At 37.3% G+C, this 19158-nt stretch overlaps 1 protein-coding gene across 1 annotated transcript in view; it reads left to right on the forward strand.

Moving 5' to 3' along the window:
• The first annotated feature begins 1260 nt into the window (after window positions 1–1260).
• The window catches only part of DOCK3 (dedicator of cytokinesis 3), a 362194-nt gene continuing 344296 nt past the window's right edge, over window positions 1261–19158 (forward strand). The window contains exon 1 of the mRNA XM_061197475.1: window positions 1261–1366. Within this exon, the coding sequence (XP_061053458.1) occupies window positions 1261–1366 (106 nt within the window). The remainder of the gene's footprint in view (window positions 1367–19158) is intronic.

The raw sequence follows: 19158 nt of genomic DNA on the forward strand, positions 1-19158 counted from the left end.
TGATTTGCATTTCTCTAATGATTAATGATGTTGGGCATTCTTTCATGTGTTTGTTGGCAATCTGTATATCTTCTTTGAGAAATGTCTATTTAGGTCTTCTGCCCATTTTTGGATTGGGTTGTTTGTTTTTTTTTAAAAAAGATTTTCTATCTGTGATCATGAGACAGATTGGCCTGTAACTTTCTTTTCTTATAATGTCTTTGTCAGCTTTTATTTTCATGCTGAGTTAAAAATGAATTCTCTTTTCCCTATTTCCTGGAGGGATTTATTTGTGGTTGGTGTTTCTTCTCCAGATGTTTGGACAAATTCGCTGGTAGAGTAGTCAGGACTTGGTATTTCATTTGTGGGAAAATTTTAATTACAGATTCACTTTTGTTTAATAGATACAGGACTATTCAAGTTTTTAACTGCTCTGTCAGTTTTTGTAAAGTTGATCTTTCTACAAATTTATCCATCTATTCTAAATTTTCTAAATTTTTGTTATAAAGTTTTATCTAATGTCCTTTTATACATCATTTAATTATTAATTACATTAATGTTTTTATTGCTGATACTGATAACTTATACCTTTTCTCTCTCTCTCTTTTTTTGATCAGTCTTGCCTACGTGTCTATCAGTGTTAGTATTTTCAAAGAACTAATTTTAGATTATAAGACTCGGTATATGATAGTGTACCTCCTTTAAGATTGACAAGGCTTTTCTTGGTTCTTTGTATTATGTAAATTTTAGAATCATTTTATCAGTTTTCTAAAAATAAAAGTATGTGGGATTTTGATGAGTATAGATTTTCTCTTGTACATTTGCTTTTTACTTCATTAATTTTTGTTTATTTTTATTATGGGGATTCTTTTTTTCAAAGCATAATCATATTTATTTGGTGATCCTTTTAAAATTATCTATTTGTCTGTTTATAGTAGATAATAAGCTTCTAATGTTCATTTTTTCTTAATTGATACATACTTGACCAGAAAGAACAGGCAAACACAAGATATGCTGAGGGGGAGAGAGAGGGAGACTCTGTTTACAGAAATGTTTTCACATACATGCATGCATGCACACACCTCTAAGTAATAGTGATTCTGCCAAAGTATACTTCAGTGTTCTGAACCATTTAATATTACCTTTCAAAATATAGATTAAGTTGAAAGAGACTTACATATTTGAAAAATGAATTAGAAGGGAGAGTATATACTTAAGAAAATTTAGTGCTTAATTTCATTGACACTGACCCTGTCCCAGTATTTTAAAATGCTAATTGACATGTTTATCCTTGTTTTTCTAGTGATATGCAGCTTTCGAGGATCTGTCCCTCAAGGGTTGGTCTTAGAAATAGGAGAAACAGTCCAGATTCTTGAAAAATGTGAAGGTAAGTGGACCCATAAATTGTAAAACACAAATGGTGATCATTTTGGGCAGTATGATATGCATTTATTTTGTAGTACGAGGTTATAAGCAATCATTTTGAAGCTGTAATTAATCACATTATGATACACTGCTATAAAATCATTCCTGATCTATGTTCAGCATAAAGGATGAGCTATTTTGGCTCTAATCTAAAAGTGGCAAATAACTATTGTTGGCTGTCAGAACATGATTTTTTTTTTAATTTTTAAATTTTATTTATTTTTTTATACAGCAGGTTCTTATTAGTCATCAATTTTATACACATCAGTGTATACATGTCAATCAGAACATGATTTTTACATACTATATCAAATACTTATTTTTGATTTCCTACAATCAAATAGATAATATTTACTGATTGTCTGCATTTGAATAGAATTGAATTGTAATCAGTTCATTTGTATGTTTCTGTCTGATTGGCTGGACATGATCAGTCGTAATTAAAACAAGGCAGTAAATGTGCTCAAATGAAGTTTGGCCTGACTGTCTTCTTCTGTGATATATTTGGGTATTTCTGCTATAATATTTATGCATTATTGAAAAATATCACGTTCTTCAAAATTATGCACTGAAATCAGCAAGATATGTGGAAAAAATACAGTTCCGGAGAAATCACCCAAAATCAGAGCATGGACAAAAACAAAATTGATACCAAAATTGATAGCAGTTCAGCATGACTAGAAGCCACCTCAAATTATATAACAGAATAGAAATGTTGGTATGTGGGCATGGAGATAGTACACATGGAAGTAGAACTCTGATCCAGTTACTGTTCAGATGGGTATGGGAGTAAGTGCAACCTACTATAACCCAGGAACTGTTTAAGTTGGGGAGTACACTTTTCTGGAAAGGGAGCTCTAGTGCAGGATGCATTTTAATAATTTTCTTAAAGCAGAAGTATAAATAAAAACCCCTTCATGATAAAAAACTCAGCAAAATAAGAATAGAAGGGAATTTTCCTAATCTGATAAAGGATATCTAAAAGCCTACAGCAAACATCATATTCAGTAGTGAAATATTGAAAGATTTCCCACTGAGATCTAGAAATGAGACTATTATAAATTAAGACATTGTGGTTTGGGGGCAAAGACAGAATAATGAAACAGAGGGTCCAGAAATAGACCATCATGTTTATCATCCAGTGATATATGAAAAAGGTGGTATTGCAGTGCAGTGGGGAAATGATGTCCTTTACAATAAGTGATGCTGGGCTGATTGGAGTGAAAAATGATGGCCTAGTCAATAAATGGTATTGGGTCAATATTGAAACCAATGAATCGTGAACCTGACTTCACAGCATATACTCCAGATTCAGTTCCAGATGGATGGTAGAATGTGAAATGTAAAACAATCATGCACCTTAAAGGAAGCATAGGAAAATATTCTTTTTGACCTAGGGGTAGACAAAGATTTTTTATTGATAAGTTGTACTTTATTAAAATGAAGATATGTTGTTCAAAAGATATCATTAAGGAGAGGGAAAAGACAAGTCACAGAGTGAAAGAGCTATTTGATAAAGGACTTGTCTTCACATGGTATTTGTCTTTCTCTTTCTGACTTACTTCACTTAGTATGATAATCTCTAGGTCCATCCATTTAGCTGCAAATGGCATTATTTCATTCTTTTTTATGGCTGAGTAATATTCCATTGTATATGTATACTATGTCTTCTTTATCCATTCATCTGTTGGTGGACATTTAGGTTGTTTCCATATCTTGGCTATTGTAAGTAGTGCTGCTGTGAACATAGGGGTACGTGTATCTTTTCGAATTATGGTTTTCTCCAGATACATGCCCAGGAGTGGGATTGCTGGATCATATGGCAATTCTACTTTTAGTTTTTTGAGGAAGCTCCATACTATTCTCCATAGTGGCTGCACCAATTTACATTCCCACCAACAGTGTAAGAGGATTCCCTTTTCTCCACACCCTCTCCAGCATTTGTCAGACATCTTTTCTGACTTCACTGGTATGAAATTAGGAATTAACTACAAGAAGAAAACTGAAAAAAAAACCAACCCACAAACATATGGAGACTAAACAACATGCTACTAAACAATCAATGGGTCATTGAAAAGTCAAAGAGGAAATCAAAAATTACCTGGAGACAAGTGAAAATGGAAACACAGTGATCCAAAATCTGTGGGATGAAGATAAAACAGTTCTAAGAGGGAAGTTCATAGTGATACAAGCCTACTTCATGATACAAGAAAAATCTCAAACAATCAAAATGTACATTTAAAGAAACTAGAAAAAGAAGAACAAGCAAAGCCCAAGGTTAGTAGAATAAAGGAAATAAAAGATCAGAGTGGAAATAACTGAAATAGAGACTGAAAAACAGTAGAGAAGATCAATGAAACTAAAAGTTAGTTCTTTGGAAATATATACAGAATTGATAAACATTTAGTTAGATTCATCAAGAAAAAAGGAGAGAGGGCCCAAATAAATAAAATCAAGGATAAAAGAGGAGAAGTTACAACCAACACCATACATACAGAAGATCATAAGTGATTACTATGAACAATTATACACTAATAAAATGGATAACATAGGAGAAATGGATAAATTCCTGGAAACGTACAAATTCCCAAGACTGAATCAGAAAGAAATAGAAAATATGAACAGACTGATTACCAGTAATGAAATTGAATCAGTAATAAAAAACTTCCAACAAGCAGAAGTCCAGGACCAGATGGCTTCACAGGCGAATTCTACCAAACATTTAAAGAATAGTTAACACTTTTCTTTTTCAAACTATTCAAAAAAATCAATGAGGAAGGAACACTTCTGAACTCATTCTATGAGGCCAGCACATCCTGATAACAAAACCAGAGACATCACACACACACACAAAATTACAGACCAGTATCACTGATGAATATAAATGCAAAAATCTACAACAAAATATTATCAAATCAAATTCAACAATACATTAAAAGGATCATACACCATGATCAAGTGGGATTTATCCCAGGGATGCAAGGATGGTACAATATCTGCAAATCAATCAACAAGATACACCACATTATCAGATTGAAGAATAAAAATCATATCATATCAATAGATGCCTTAGCCAAATTCAATGTCTGTTTATGACAAAAACTGTCAACAAAGTAGGTATAGAGGGAACCTCCCTCAACATAATAAAGGCCATACATACATTAAATCCCACAGGTAACATCATACTCAATGGAGAAAGTCTGAAGGCTTTTGCTCTAAGATCAGGAGTAAGACAAGGATGCTTACTTTCACCACTTTCATTCAACATAGTATTGGAAGTTATTGCCACAGCAGTTAGGCAAAAAAACAAAAACAAAAAAAGGAATCAGAATTGGAAAGGAAGAAATAAAACTGTCATTGTTTGTAGGTGGCATGATACTATATATAGAAAACCCCAAAGACTTCACAAAAAAACTGTTATTCAGTAAGTGAATTGTTATTCAAAAACTGACTTCAATAAGTGACTTCAGGAAAATTGCAGGATACAAGATTAATGTATAGAGGTCTGATGCATCTCTCTATTTTAACAACAAACTATCAGAGGAATTAACAAAGTGATCCCATTTATACTTGCATCAAAAAGAGTAAAATACCTAGGAATAAATTTAACCAAGGAGGTGAATGACCTGTACTCTGAAAACTATGACATTGATGAAAGAAATTGTAGACAAGACAAACAAATGGAAAGATGTACTATGTGCATGGATTGGACAAATCAATATCATGAAAATGACCATACTGCCCAAGGCATTCTACAGATTCAGTGCAGTCCCTATCAAAATACCAAAGGCGTTTTCACAGAACTAGAACAGATAATCCTAAAATTTGCATGGAACCACAAAAGACCCTGTATAGTCAAAACAATGTTGAGAAGGAAGAACAAAGCTGGAGGTATCATGCTCCCAGGCTTGAAACTGTACTACAAACATATAGTAATCCAAACAGTATGGTACTGGCACAAAAACAGACACATAGATGAATGGAACACAGTAAAGAGCCCAGAAATAAACGTATACTTACATGGTCAATTAATCTATGACAAAGGAGGCAAGAATATACAGTGGAGAAAAGATAACCTGTTCAATAAATAGTGTTTGGAAAACTGGACAGCTACATGCAAAAGAATCAAACTGGACTACTTTCTCATACTATATACAAACACCCCCCCAAAATCAGTTAAAGACTTAATTGTAAGACATGAAACCATAAAAGTCATAGAAGAAAATATAGATAGTATGCTCTTTGACATTGGTCTTAGCAGTATTTTTTTGATCTGTCTTCTCAGGCAAGGGAAACAAAAGCAAAAATAAACAAATGGGACTACATCAAACTGAAAAGCTTTTGCATAGCGAAGGAAACCATCAACAATACAAAAAGCCTACTGAATGGGAGAATATATTTGCCAATAATAGATAAGGGGTTGATATCCAAAATATATAAAGAACTCTTAAAACTCATTGTCAAAAAAACCCAAACAACCCAATTAAAAAGTGGGCAGAGGATCTGAGTAGACATTTTTCCAAAGAAGACATACAGATGGCCAACATGCACATGAGAAGATGTTCAACATCACTAAACATCAGGGAAATGCAAATTAAAACCGTAATGATACCACCTCACAACTGTGAGAATGGCTGTTATAAAAAAGACAAGAAACAACAAGTGTTGATAAGGATGTGGAGAAAAGGGAGCTATTGTGCACCATTGATGGGAATGTAAGTTAGTGTAGCCACTATGGAAGACAGTATGGAGGTTCCTCAAAAAATTAAAAATAGAACTACCATATGATCCAGCAATTCCATTTATGGGTCTTTATCAGAAGAAAATGAAAACAGTGTTTTGAAAAGATATATGTACCCCTATGTTCATTGAAGTACTATTTACATTAGCAAAGATATGGGAGCAATCTAAGTGTCCATTACTCTGGGATATTACTCAGCCATAAAAAAGAATATGATCTTGCTATTTGTGACAGCATGGATGGACCTAGAGGGTATTATGCTAAGTGAAGCAAATCAGACAGGAAAAACAAATATGGTATGATGTTACTCATATGTGGAATCTAAAAAACAAAGAAGAAAAGAAACAAAACAAGACAGGAAAAGACTCATGGATACAGAGAATAAACTGGTTGTTCCCATAGGGGAGGTGGTGGAGGGACGGATGAAATAGGTGAAGGGGATTAATAGGTACAGATTTCCAGCTATAAAATAAATAAGTCATGGGGATGTAATGTACACATAGGGAATATAGTCAATAATATTGTAGCAACTTTTTATGGTGATGGATGGTAACTTATTTTGGTGATTATTTTATAATGTATAAAAATATGAAATCACTATGCTGTATACCTGAAACTAGTATAATATTGTATGTTAATTATAACTCAATAAAACAAAATAAGACCGTTCAGTAGAAAAATGGGCAAAAGGCTTGGATAGGCTCCTCACAAAACAGATATTCTGATGGTTCATAAACATATGGGAAGGTATTTAGTCTCAGTCATCAGGGAAATGCAAATTAAAACCACAATGAGATATCACCACACAGCACTAGAATGACTGAAGTTCAAAACACTGGCAATACCCAGTGCTGGTAAGGAAGTGGAACAACTGATACTTCCATACACTGCTGGTGGGAGAGAAAATGGCTTAACTACTTTGGAAAACTCTTTGGCACTATTTACAAAAGTTGAATGTATGGGTACCTTATGATCCAGCATGTCTACTCATAGGTGTAAATCCAACAGCAAAATACATATGTAAAATGTTAGCAGCTGTATTCATAATTGCTGTGAACTGTAAAAAAACAAACTGCTCATCAGCAGTAGAATGGGCAGATAAATTATGATATATTCAGATAACTGAAAGTGACACAAGAAGGAAAATGAGTGAGTTATTGCTACACACAACAATACAGATGAACATCACAGATAGAATCTTTACAAAAGGAGCTAGATGTAAGAGTTCATGCTGTTATGGTTTCATGTACATAAAATACAGAACCAGGTAAAACTAATAGCTGGTGATGTTTGTCAGAGAGTGGTTAGATAACCACTTTTATATCTGGCTTTTTATTTTTTTTTATTTTTATTTATTTTTTTTATATCTGGCTTTTTAAATCAAGAACGTATCTGTGATATCGTTGTGTATAGCAGCAATTCATCCATTTTCCTTTATTTATCACATTCAATTTGAAGGTGTGTCTGTGTGTGTGTTAGTGACTGGAAGAGACATGAGTGGCTTTGGGATGCTGCTAATATTTTATTTACTGGGTGGTGGGCATATAGGTACATACTCCTTGTAAATTTGTTTAGCTGTAGACTAATGATTTGCATACTTATGGATGTTACGTATCAGTAAAAAATTTGCTTAAAAACAGGAGATCCTTGTAAAAATAGATAAAAATGTAGAGATAGAACAACATGTATGAATTTAAAAAATATTGTGTTGAACAAAAGAGCCAGATATAAAAGATTACATTCTGGTTGATTGTATTTATATGAAAGAACAAGCAACATTACAGATTTATGGTGATGCAAATCAGGATAGTGATTGCCTCTGGGAGAGGATTGTCTGGAAAGAGACATGAGGGAACTTTTAGGGTGATTGAAAAGTTCTGTGTCTTAATGAAATATGGCTGTTATATGTTATGTGGGTGTTACATTTGTCAAAGCTCTGATTTGCATCACCAGCCCCGTAGGAGTAGGTATTGGGTTCTGTTCTTAGTTTGATGTTCATCTCTGTCCTCAGCAAAGTGTGGGTCCCTGAATCCTGAACTGGCCTTGTCCAAACTCCCCAGGGAATGACCCTTGGTTTTTCTGATAGCGTGGGGGTAGAGGGATGTTTGTCTTACATTGTGGGCAGAATAAAGAAGAACTGCAGTGTTTTGACTATTTTTCTTAAAGAGTTTCAAGTAGTCCTTTTGTTTTCAACCCCATATCACACCTAGACCTTACATTTTCCCCTATTTCCCAGCTTTGTTGAGATATAAATTGATATATAACATTGTATAAATTTAAGGTGTACAGTGTGATGATTCGATATACATATATATTGTGAAATGTTTACTATTGTAAGGTTAGTTAACAAATATTTTACCTCACATAATTACCATTTTGTTGTTATGGTGAAAACATTAAAGCTCTACTCTCACAGCAATTTTTTTTTAAGATTTATTTTTTATTTATTTATTTTTGGCTGCATCGGGTCTTAGTTGCAGCATGCAGGATCTTCATTGAGGCATGTGGGATCTTTCGTTGCAGTGCGTGGGCTCTTCATTGTGGGGTGCGGGCTTATCTCTAGTTGTGGTGTGCAGGTTCTCTCTTCTCCAGTTGTCTCACAGCAATTTTTAAGTATACAATACAGTATTTTTAACTGTAGTCACCATGCCGTACATTACATCCCTGAAACTTACTCATCTTATAACTGGAAGTTTGTAACCCCTTGACTAACATCTCCCCATTTCTCCTACTACTCAGCCCCTGGCAACTATTGTACTCTCTGTTCCTGTGAGTTTGGCTTTTTTTTTTTTTTTTTTTTAAAGATTCCACATATAAGTGAGATCGTACAGTGTTTATCTTTCTCTTTCTGACTTATTTCACTTAGCACAGTGCCCTCAAGATCCATCCATGTTGTGTCAAATGGTAAAATATCCTTCTTTCAAGTGGCTGAATAATATTCCATTGTGTTTGTGTGAGATATATCTATATCTATCTCACATTTTCTTTGTTCATTCATCTGTCTATGGACACAGGTTGTTTCCATGTCTTGGCTATTGTGAGTAATGCTGCAGTGAACATGGGATATCTTTGAGATAGTGATTTGATCTTCTTTGGATACATACCCAGCGGTGGGATTGCTGGATTGTATGGTAGTTCTAGTTCCTCAGTTTTTTGAGGAACTTCCCTATTGTTTTCCGTACTGACTCTACCAGTTTACATTCCCATCAGCAGTGCACCAGGGTTCCTTCTCCACATCCTTCTCAGCATTTGTTATCTCTTGTCTTTTTGATGATAGCCATTCTAACAGGTGTGAGATGATATCTCATTGTGGTTGTGATTTGCATTTCCCTGATGATTAGTGATGTTGTGCACCCTTTTATGTACCTGTTGGCCATTTGTATGTCTTCTTTGGAAAAATGTCTGTTCAAGTCCTCTACCTGATTTTTAGTCGGTTTGTTTTTTGCTATTTGAATTGTATGAGTTCCGTATATATTTTGGATGTTAACTCCTTATCAGATAATATGGTTTGCAAATATAATTGACTCTTGAACAACATGGGTTTGAACTGCAAGGGTCCACTTATATGCCAGTTTTTTCAATAGTGCTTATTACTATAGTATTACACAATCCTTGGATGATTGAATTTGTGGGTGTGGAACCATGGATACGGAGGAGCCACAATATAGAGGAACTGCATATGTGGAGGGTTGACTGTAAGTTACATGCACATTTTCGACTGCATGGAGGGTTGGCACATGCCATGTTAAACCCCATGATGTTCAAGGGTCAGTTGTATTTTCTCCTACTCCAAATGTTACCTGGCCATTTTGTTGATTGTTTCTTTGTTGTGCAGAAGCTTTTTAGTTTGTAGTCCCACTTATTAATTTTTGCTTTTCTTGTTTGTGCTTTTGGCACTTTATCCAACAAATAATTGCTAAGACTAATGTCAGGGTACATTTTCCCTATTAGGAATTTTATGGTTTCAGGTCTTACTGTTTAAGTCTTTAATCCATATCAAGTTAATTTTTGTGAGTTATTTAAGATAGGGGTCCAATTCTTTTGCATGTGTATATCCAGTTTTTCCAACACCATTTATTGAAGAGACTGTCCTTTTCCTATTGATTATTCTTCACTCTGTTGCCAAATATTACTTGACCATTTATTCATGGGTTTATTTCTGAACTCTCAGTTCTTTTGTTTTTTGTTTTTTTTGCCTCCAACTTTGCCCTTTCTCAAGATTATGTTGGCTATTCACAGTCTTTTGTGGTTCCATATGAATTTAAGGATTGTTTTTTCTATTTCTGTGAAAAATGTCATTGGAATTTTGATAGAGATTGCATTGAATCTATAGGTAGCTTTGACTAGTATGTATATTTTATTAATATCAACGCTTCCAATCTATTTGACACAGAATATTTTTTCATTTATGTATGTTCTTCTTCAGTTTCTTTCCTCAGTGTCTTATAGTTTTTGGTGTATAGATCTTTTACTTCCGTGGTTAAATTTATTCCTCTTTTTTTTGTTTTTGATGCTATTGTAAGTGGGATTGCTTCTTTTTTTTTTTCTATCTTTTAAAAATTTTTTTAAATTAAAAAAATTAAAAAAATCTTTTATTGGAGTATAGTTGCTTTACAATGTGTTAGTTTCTGCTGTACAGCAAAGTGAATCACCTATATATAGACATACATCCCCTCTTTTTTGGATTTCCTTCCCATTTAGGTCACCACAGAGCATTGAGTAGAATTCCCTGTGTTATACAGTAGGTTCTCATTAGTTATCTATTTTATACTACTGGTGTATACATGTCAATCCCAAACTCCCACTTCATCCCACTTCCCCCTTCCCCCCTTGGTATCCATACTTTTTTAAAAAAAATTAATTATTTATTTATTTATTTTAGGCTGCATTGGGTCTTTGTTGCTGCACGCGGGTTTTCTCTAGTTGCAGCGAGCGGGGGCTACTCTTGTTGCCGTTTGTGGCCTTCTCATTGCGGTGGCTTCTCTTGTTGTGGAGCATGGCCTCTAGGTGTGCGGGCTTCAGTAGTTGTGGCTCGCGGGTTCTAGAGCGCAGGCTCAGTAGATGTGGCGCACAGGCTTAGTTGCTCCATGGCATGTGGGATCTTCGTGGACCAGGGCTTGAACCCGTGTCCCCTGCATTGGCAGGCGGATTCTTAACCACTGCACCACCAGGGAATCCCCTATTTTTGTTTTTATATTCATTACTCTACGAGGTGGATCAAAAAAGATCTTGCTGCGATTTATTTCAAAGAGTGTTCTGCCTGTATTTTCCTCTAAGAGTTTTATAGTGTCCAGCCTTACATTTAGGTCTTTAATCCATTTTGAGTTTATTTTTGTGTATGGTGTTAGGGAGTGTTCTAATTTCATTCTTTTACATGTAGCTGTCCAGTTTTCCCAGCACCAGTTATTGAAGAGACTGTCTTTTCTCCATTGTATATTCTTGCCTCCTTTGTCATAGATTAGATGACCATATGTGCATGGGTTTATCTCTGGGCTTTCTATCCTGTTCCATTGATCTATATTTCTGTTTTTGTGCCAGTACCATATTGTCTTGGTTACTGTAACTTTGTAGTATAGTCTGAAGTCAGGGAGCCTGATTCCTCCAGCTCCATTTTTCTTTCTCAAGATTGCTTTGTCTATTCGAGGTCTTTTGTGTTTCCACACAAATTGTAATTTTTTTGTTCAAATTCTGTGAAAAATACCATTGGTAATTTGATAGAGATTGCATTGAATTTGTAGATTGCTTTGGGTAGTATAGTCATTTTCAGAATATCGATTCTTCCAATCCAAGAACATGGTATATCTCTCCATCAGTTTGTGTTGTCTTTTATTTCTTTCATTAGTATCTTATAGTTTTCTGAGTACAGGTCTTTTGCCTTCTTAGGTAGGTTTATCCCTAGGTATTTTATTCTTTTTGTTGCAGTGGTAAATGGGGTTGTTTCCTTAATTTCTTTTTCTGATCTTTTGCTGTTAGTATATAGGAATGCAAGAGATTTCTGCGTATTAATTTTGTATTCTGCAGCTTTACGAAATTCGTTGATTAGCCCTAGTAGTTTTCTGATGGCACCTTTAGGATTTTCGATGTCTAGTATCATGACATTGGCAAACAGTGACAGTTTTAATTCCTCTTTTCCAACTTGGATTCTTTTTATTTCTTTTTCTTCTCTAATTGCCGTGGTGAGGACTTCCAAAACTATGTTGAATAATAGTGGTGAGAGTGGACATCCTTGTCTTGCTCCTGATCCTAGTGGAAATGCTTTCAGTTTTTCACCATTGAGAATGATGTTTGCTGTGAGTTTGTCATATATGGCCTTTATTATGTTGAGGTAGGTTCCCTCTATGCCCACTTTCTGGAGAGTTTTTATCATAAATGGGTGTTGAATTTTGATGAAAGCTTTTTCTGCATCTATTGAGATGATCATATGGTTTTTCTCCTTCAGTTTGTTAATATGATTTATCACATTGATTGATTTGCGTATACTGAAGAATCTTTGCCTTCCTGGGATAAACCCCACTTGATCATGTTGTACGATCCTTTTAATGTGCTGTTGGATTCTGTTTGCTAGTATTTTGTTGAGGATTTTTGCATATGTTCATCAGTGATATTGGCCTGAAGTTTTCTTTTTTTGTGGCATCTTTGTCTGGTTTTGGTATCAGGGTGATGGTGGCCTCGTAGAATGAGTTTGGGAGTGTTCCTCCCTCTGCTATATTTTGGAAGAGTTTGAGAAGGATAGGTGTTAGCTCTTCTCTAAATGTTTGGTAGAAGTCACCCGTGAAGCCATCTGGTCCTGCGGTTTTGTTTGTTCGAAGATTTTTAATCACAGTTTCAATTTCAGTGCTTGTGATTGGTCTGTTTACATTTTCTATTTCTTCCTGGTTCAGTCTCAGAAGGTCATGCTTTTCTAACAATTTGTCCATTACTTCCAGGTTGTCCATTTTATTGGCATAGAGTTGCTTGTAGTAATCTCTCATGATCCTTTGTATTTCTGCAGTGTCAGCTGTTACTTCTCCTTTTTCATTTCGAATTCTATTAATTGGAGTCTTCTCCCTTTTTTTCTTGATGAGTCTGGCTAATGGTTTATCAATTTTATCTTCTCAAAGAACCAGCTTTTAGTTTCAGTGATCTTTGCTATCATTTTCTTCATTTCTTTTTCATTTACTTCTGATCTGATCTTCATGGTTTCTTTCCTTCTGCTAACTTTGGGGTTTTTTTGTTCTTCTCTCTCTAATTGCTTTAGGTGTAAGGTTAGGTTGTTTATTTGAGATGTTTCTTGTTTCTTAAGGTAGGATTGTATTGCTATAAACTTCCCTCTTAGAACTGTTTTTGCTGCATCCCATAGGTTTTGGGTCGTCGTGTTTTCATTGTCATTTGTTTCTAGGTATTTTTTTGATTTCCTCTTTGATTTCTTCAGTGATCTCTTGGTTATTCAGTAGTGTATTGTTTAGCCTCCATGTGTTTGTATTTTTTACAGATTTCCTGTAATTGATATCTAGTCTCATAGCGTTGTGGTCAGAAAAGATACTTGATATGATTTCAATTTTCTTAAATTTACCAAGGCTTGATTTGTGACCCAAGATATGATCTATCCTAGAGAATGTTCCATAAGCACTTGAGAAGAAAGTGTAATCTGCTGTTTTTGGATGGAATGGCCTATAAATATCAATTAAGTCCCTATTGTTTAATGTATCATTTAAAGCTTGTGTTTCCTTGTTTATTTTCATTTTGGATGATCTGTCCATTGGTGAAAGCGGGGTGTTACAGTCCCCAACTATTATTGTGTTACTATCGATTTCCCCTTTTATGGCTGTTAGCATTTGCCTTATGTATTGAGGTGCTCCTATGTTGGGTGCATAAATATTTGCAATTGTTATATCTTCTTCTTGGATCGATCCCTTGATCATTATGTAGTGTCCTTCTTTGTCTCTTGTAATAGTCTTTATTTTAAAGTCTGTTTTGTCTGATATGAGAATTGCTACTCCAGCTTTCTTTTGATTTCCATTTGCATGGCATATCTTTTTCCATCCCCTCACTTTCAGTCTGTATGTGTCCCTAGGTCTGAAGTGGGTCTCTTGTAGACAGCATATGTACGGGTCTTGTTTTTGTATCCATCCAGCCAGTCTATATCTTTTGGTTGGAGCATTTAATCCAGTTACATTTACATTTAACATACATTCATATGTATGTTCCTATTACCATTTTCTTAATTGTTTTGGGCTTGTTATTGTAAGTCTTTTCCTTCTCTTGTGTTTCCTGCCTAGAGAAGTTCCTTTAGCATTTCTTGTAGAGCTGGTTTGGTGGTGCTGAATTCTCTTAGCTTTTGCTTGCCTCTAAAGGTTTTAATTTCTCCGTCAAATCTGAATAAGATCCTTGCTGGGTAGAGTAATCTTGGTTGTAGGTTTTTCCCTTTCATCACTTTAAATATGTCCTGGTACTCCCTTCTGGCTTGCAGAGTTTCTGCTGAAAGATCAGCTGTTAACCTTATGGGAATTCCCTCGTACGTTAATTGTTGCTTTTCCGTTACTGCTTTTAATATTTTTTCTTTGTATTTAATTTTTGATAGTTTGATTGTTATGTGTCTTGGTGTGTTTCTCTTTGGATTTATCCTGTATGGGACACTCTGCGCTTCCTGGACTTGACTGACCATTTCCTTACCCATATTATGGAAGTTTTTTAACTATAATCTCTTCAAATATTTTCTCAGTCCCTTTTTTTTGCTCTTTTTCTTCTGGGACCCCTATAATTCGAGTGTTGGTGCATTTTATGTTGTCCCAGAAGTCTCTGAGATTGTCCTCAATTATTTTCATTCCTTTTTCTTTATTCTGTTCTGCGGTAGTTATTTCCACTTTTTTATCTTCCAGGTCACTTATCCGTTCTTTTTCCTTAGTTATTCTGCTATTGATTTCTTCTAGAGAATTTTAAATTTCATTTATTGTGTTGTTCATCATTGTTTGTTTGCCCTTTAGTTCTGGTTCCTTGTTAAATGTTTTTTGTATTTTCTCCATTCTGTTTCCAAGATTTTGGATCATCTTTACTATCATTACTCTGAATTCTTTTTCAGGTAGACTGCCTATTTCCTCTTCATTTGTTTGGTCTGGTGTGCTTTTACCTTGCTTTTTCATCTGCTGTGTGTTTCTCTGTCTTCTCATTTTTCTTAACTTACTGTGTTTGGGGTCTCCATTTCGCAGGCTGCATGTTCATAGTTCCCGTTGTTTTTGGTGTCTGCTCCAAGTGGGTAAGGTTGGTTCAGTGGGTTGTGTAGGCTTCCTGGTGGAGGGGACTGGTGTCTGTGTCCTGGTGGATGGGGCTGGATCTTGTCTTTCTGGTGGGCAGGACCACTTATGGTGGTGTGTTTTGGGGTGTCTGTGAACCTATCATGATTTTAGGCAGTCTCTCTGCTAATGGGTGGGTTTGTGTTCCTGTCTTGCTAGTTGTTTGGCTTAGGGTGTCCAGCACTGTAGCTTGCTGGTCGCTGAGTGGAGCTGGGTCTTAGCGTTGAGATGGAGATCTCTGGGAGAGCTTTCGCCGTTTGCTATTACATGGGGCCAGGAGGTCTCGGGTGGACCAGTGTCCTGAACTCGGCTCTCCCACCTCAGAGGCTCAGGCCTGACACCCGGCCAGAGCACCAAGACCTTGTCAGCCACATCACTCAGAATAAGAGGGAGAAAAAGAAAGAAAGAGAGAGGGAGGGAGGGAGGGAGGGAAAGAAAGAAAGAAAGAAAAAAAAATGGAAAAAATTATTGGAAATAAAAAAATTAAAAATAATAAGAAAAAGAGAGAAAGAAGAGAGCAACCAAACCAAAAAAAAAAAAATCCACCAAAGATAAAATCGCTGAAAACTATTCTAAAAAAACAAAGAAAAAAACAAAACAAAACCAAAATGGACAGTCATAACCCTAGGACAAATGGCAAAAGCAAAGCTACACAGACAAAATCACACAAAGAAGCATACACATACACACTCACAAAAAGAGAAAAAGGAAAAAATAATATATATATATAAAATAAAAGAGAGCAACCAAATCAATAAACAAATCTACCAATGATAATAAGCTCTAAATACTAAACTAAGGTAAACATAAAACCAGAAACAAATTAGATGCAGAAAGCTAGCCCCAAGTCTACAGTTGCTCCCAAAGTCCATCACCTCAATTTTGGGATGGTTTGTTGTCTATTCAGGTATTCCACAGATACAGGGTACATGAAGTTGATTGTGGAGATACAATCTGCTGCTCCTGAGGCTGCTGGGAGAAATTTCCCTTTCTCTTCGTTGTTCACACAGCTCCTGGGGTTCAGCTTTGGATTTGGCCCCGCCTGTGCGTGTAGGTCACCTGATGGCGTCTGTTTCCTACCCAGACAGGACAGGGTTAATGGAGCAGCTGATTAGGGGGTTCTGGCTCACTCAGGCCCGGGGGAGAGAGGGGTATGAATGCGGGGCGAGCCTCTGGCGGCAGACGTTGCAATAGCCTGAGGCGCGCTGTGTGTTCTCCTGGGGAAGTTGTCCTTGGATCCCGGGACCCTGGCAGTGGCGGGCTGCACAGGCTCCCAGGAGGGAAGGTGTGGATAGTGACCTGTGCTTGCACACAGGCTTCTTGGTGGCTGTAGCAGCAGCCTTAGCATTTCATGCCTGTCTCTGGGGTCCGCGCTGATAGCTGCGGCTCGCACCCGTCTCTGGAGCTCGTTTAGGCGGTGCTCTGAATCCCCTCTCTTTGTGCACCCCAAAACAGTGGTCTCTTGCCTCTTAGGCAGGTCCAGACTTTTTCCCGGACTCCCTCCCTCCTAGCTGTGGTGCACTAGCCCCCTTCAGGCTGTGTTCACCCAGCCAACCCCTGTCCTCTCCCTGGGATCTGTCCTCTGAAGCCTGAGCCTCAGCTCCCAGCCCCCACCTGCCCCTGAGGGTGAACAGACGAGCGTCTCAGGCCGGTGAGTGCTGGTCGGCACCAATCCTCTGTGCGGGAATCTCTCTGCTTTGCCCTCTGCACCCTTGTTGCTGTGCTCTCCTCCGTGGCTCCGAAGATTCTCCCCCACGCACCCCCCGTCCCTGCCAGTGAAGGAGCTTCCTAGTGTGTGGAAACTTTTCCTCCTTCACAGCTCCCTCCCAGAGGTGCAGGTCCTGTCTCTTTTCTTTTGTCTTTGTTTTTCCTTTTTTCTTTTGCCCTACCCAGGTATGTGGGAGTTTCTTGCCTTTTGGGAAGTCTGAGTTTTTCTGCCAGTGTTCAGTAGGTGTTCTGTAGGAGTTGTTCCACATGTAGATGTAGTTTTGATGTATTTGTGGGGAGGAAGGTGATCTCTGTGTCTCATTTCTCTGCCATCTTGAAGGCACCCCCTCCTCAACTGATTTTTAATATTGATTTTGTGTCTTGCAGCTTCAGGGAATTTATTTCTTAGTTCTAATAGTTTTTTTTTTGTGGAGTCTTTAGGATTTTCTGTATGTAGGATCATATTGCCTGCAGGCATTCTTGAACTCCTGATACCTTGAATTCCTATGATTTGCTAGGGGTTTGTGTTAAGAATTGACTCTTGTTGGCTTCTCTGCTTGTAGATAGGTTTTAGTATTTATCTGTTTGCCTTCAAGCTTCTAAATGTTTTAAGTGATTATTGTCTGCTGGTATCTAAATTACCTTTTCCTAGACTATGTAGGTTTATTAATTAATTGACAGTTTTTTTACTTACTGTCATTTTACTGAGGTTTTGGGAGAGAGCCGAGATGAACAATTTTGTTTAATCAACTTTTTAAAGTTAAAACCTGAAATTTAAAATTAAATTGAATGCATATTCATTGAGTTTACTAATGGCGAAACTTCTCATTGTGTTCTTTAATTCTTCTTTTTAATTCATTGAGCATCTTTATGGCCATTACCTTCAACTCTTTATTGGGTAGATTGCTTATCTTTGCTTTGCTTAGTTCTTTTTCTGGGGTTTTGTCTTGTTGCTTTGTTTGGAGCATATTTCTCTATTCCCTCATTTTGCCTAATTCTCTGTTTTTATTTCTATGTATTAGGTAGGTTGGTTACATTTCTTGATCTTGGCAAAATGGTCTTATGTAGGAGTTGTCCTGTGTGTCCCAGCAGCACATTCCCCTGTGGTCTTTAGAGTTATATGCTCTAGGGCTGCATGGGCCTTTCTGTTGTGGCAGGGCCGACTACTGGGGGCACTCTGGTACACAGGCTGATCTCTGGCCTGGTTGGTTGCCAGTCCCTGCCTAGTGCAGAGGCTGCTGGCCTACTGGTGCACCTGGCTGTGTTTCTTGGGGGTCCTGCGCTGGTGCTGGTTTGCTGGTGGGTGTTGATAGGTTCTGGGTCATCTGGCTCTGGGACCTGGGGGTTCCCAGGTCTGGTGCCAGGTTGCTGGTTGGTGGGACTGGGTGCTGGTATGGCTGACTGTAGTGCCCGGGGTGTCCCAGGGCTGGGGCCAGTTGGCTGGTGGGCAGGTAAGCCCCCAGTGCTAACAGGCTAGAGGGAGAACTCCAAATTGGTGCTTGCCAGCACCAGTGTCCTTGTATTAGAACAAGCTCACCAAACAGGGTGCCACCCGTGTCTGTGTCCTCATGGGGAAACTCAGTTGCTTCCTTCCTCTCTAGGAGGCTCTCCAAATCAGCAAATGGGTCTGACTCAGGCTCTTTTAAAATTTCTGCCTCTATTCTGGGTCTCAGAGCATGGGAGATTTTGCCTGAGTTTTTTAAGAATAGAGTCTCTGTTTCCTACAGCCCTCTGGCTCTCCCACATGCAAGTCCTACTGGCCTTCAAAGCCAGACGTTTGGGGCTCATCTTTTTGCTGTAGGATCCCTGGGTTGGGGAAGCCCGATGTCGGGTTCGGATCCCTTGCTTCTTGGGGAGAACCTCTGCAGTTGTGATCATCTTTCCATTTGCAGGTTGCCTGCCCAGGAGTATGGGTCTTGACTGTACCACATTTCTGCCCCTCATATCCATCTTGTTGTGGTTCTTTCTTAATATATTTTGTTGGGAAAATCATTTCTGCTAGTTTCGGGTTGTTCTTTCATCGATAGTTGCTCTGTA

This window comes from Eubalaena glacialis, chromosome 7, assembly GCF_028564815.1.
Source record: "Eubalaena glacialis isolate mEubGla1 chromosome 7, mEubGla1.1.hap2.+ XY, whole genome shotgun sequence".
Classification (NCBI taxonomy): Eukaryota; Metazoa; Chordata; class Mammalia; order Artiodactyla; family Balaenidae; genus Eubalaena; species Eubalaena glacialis.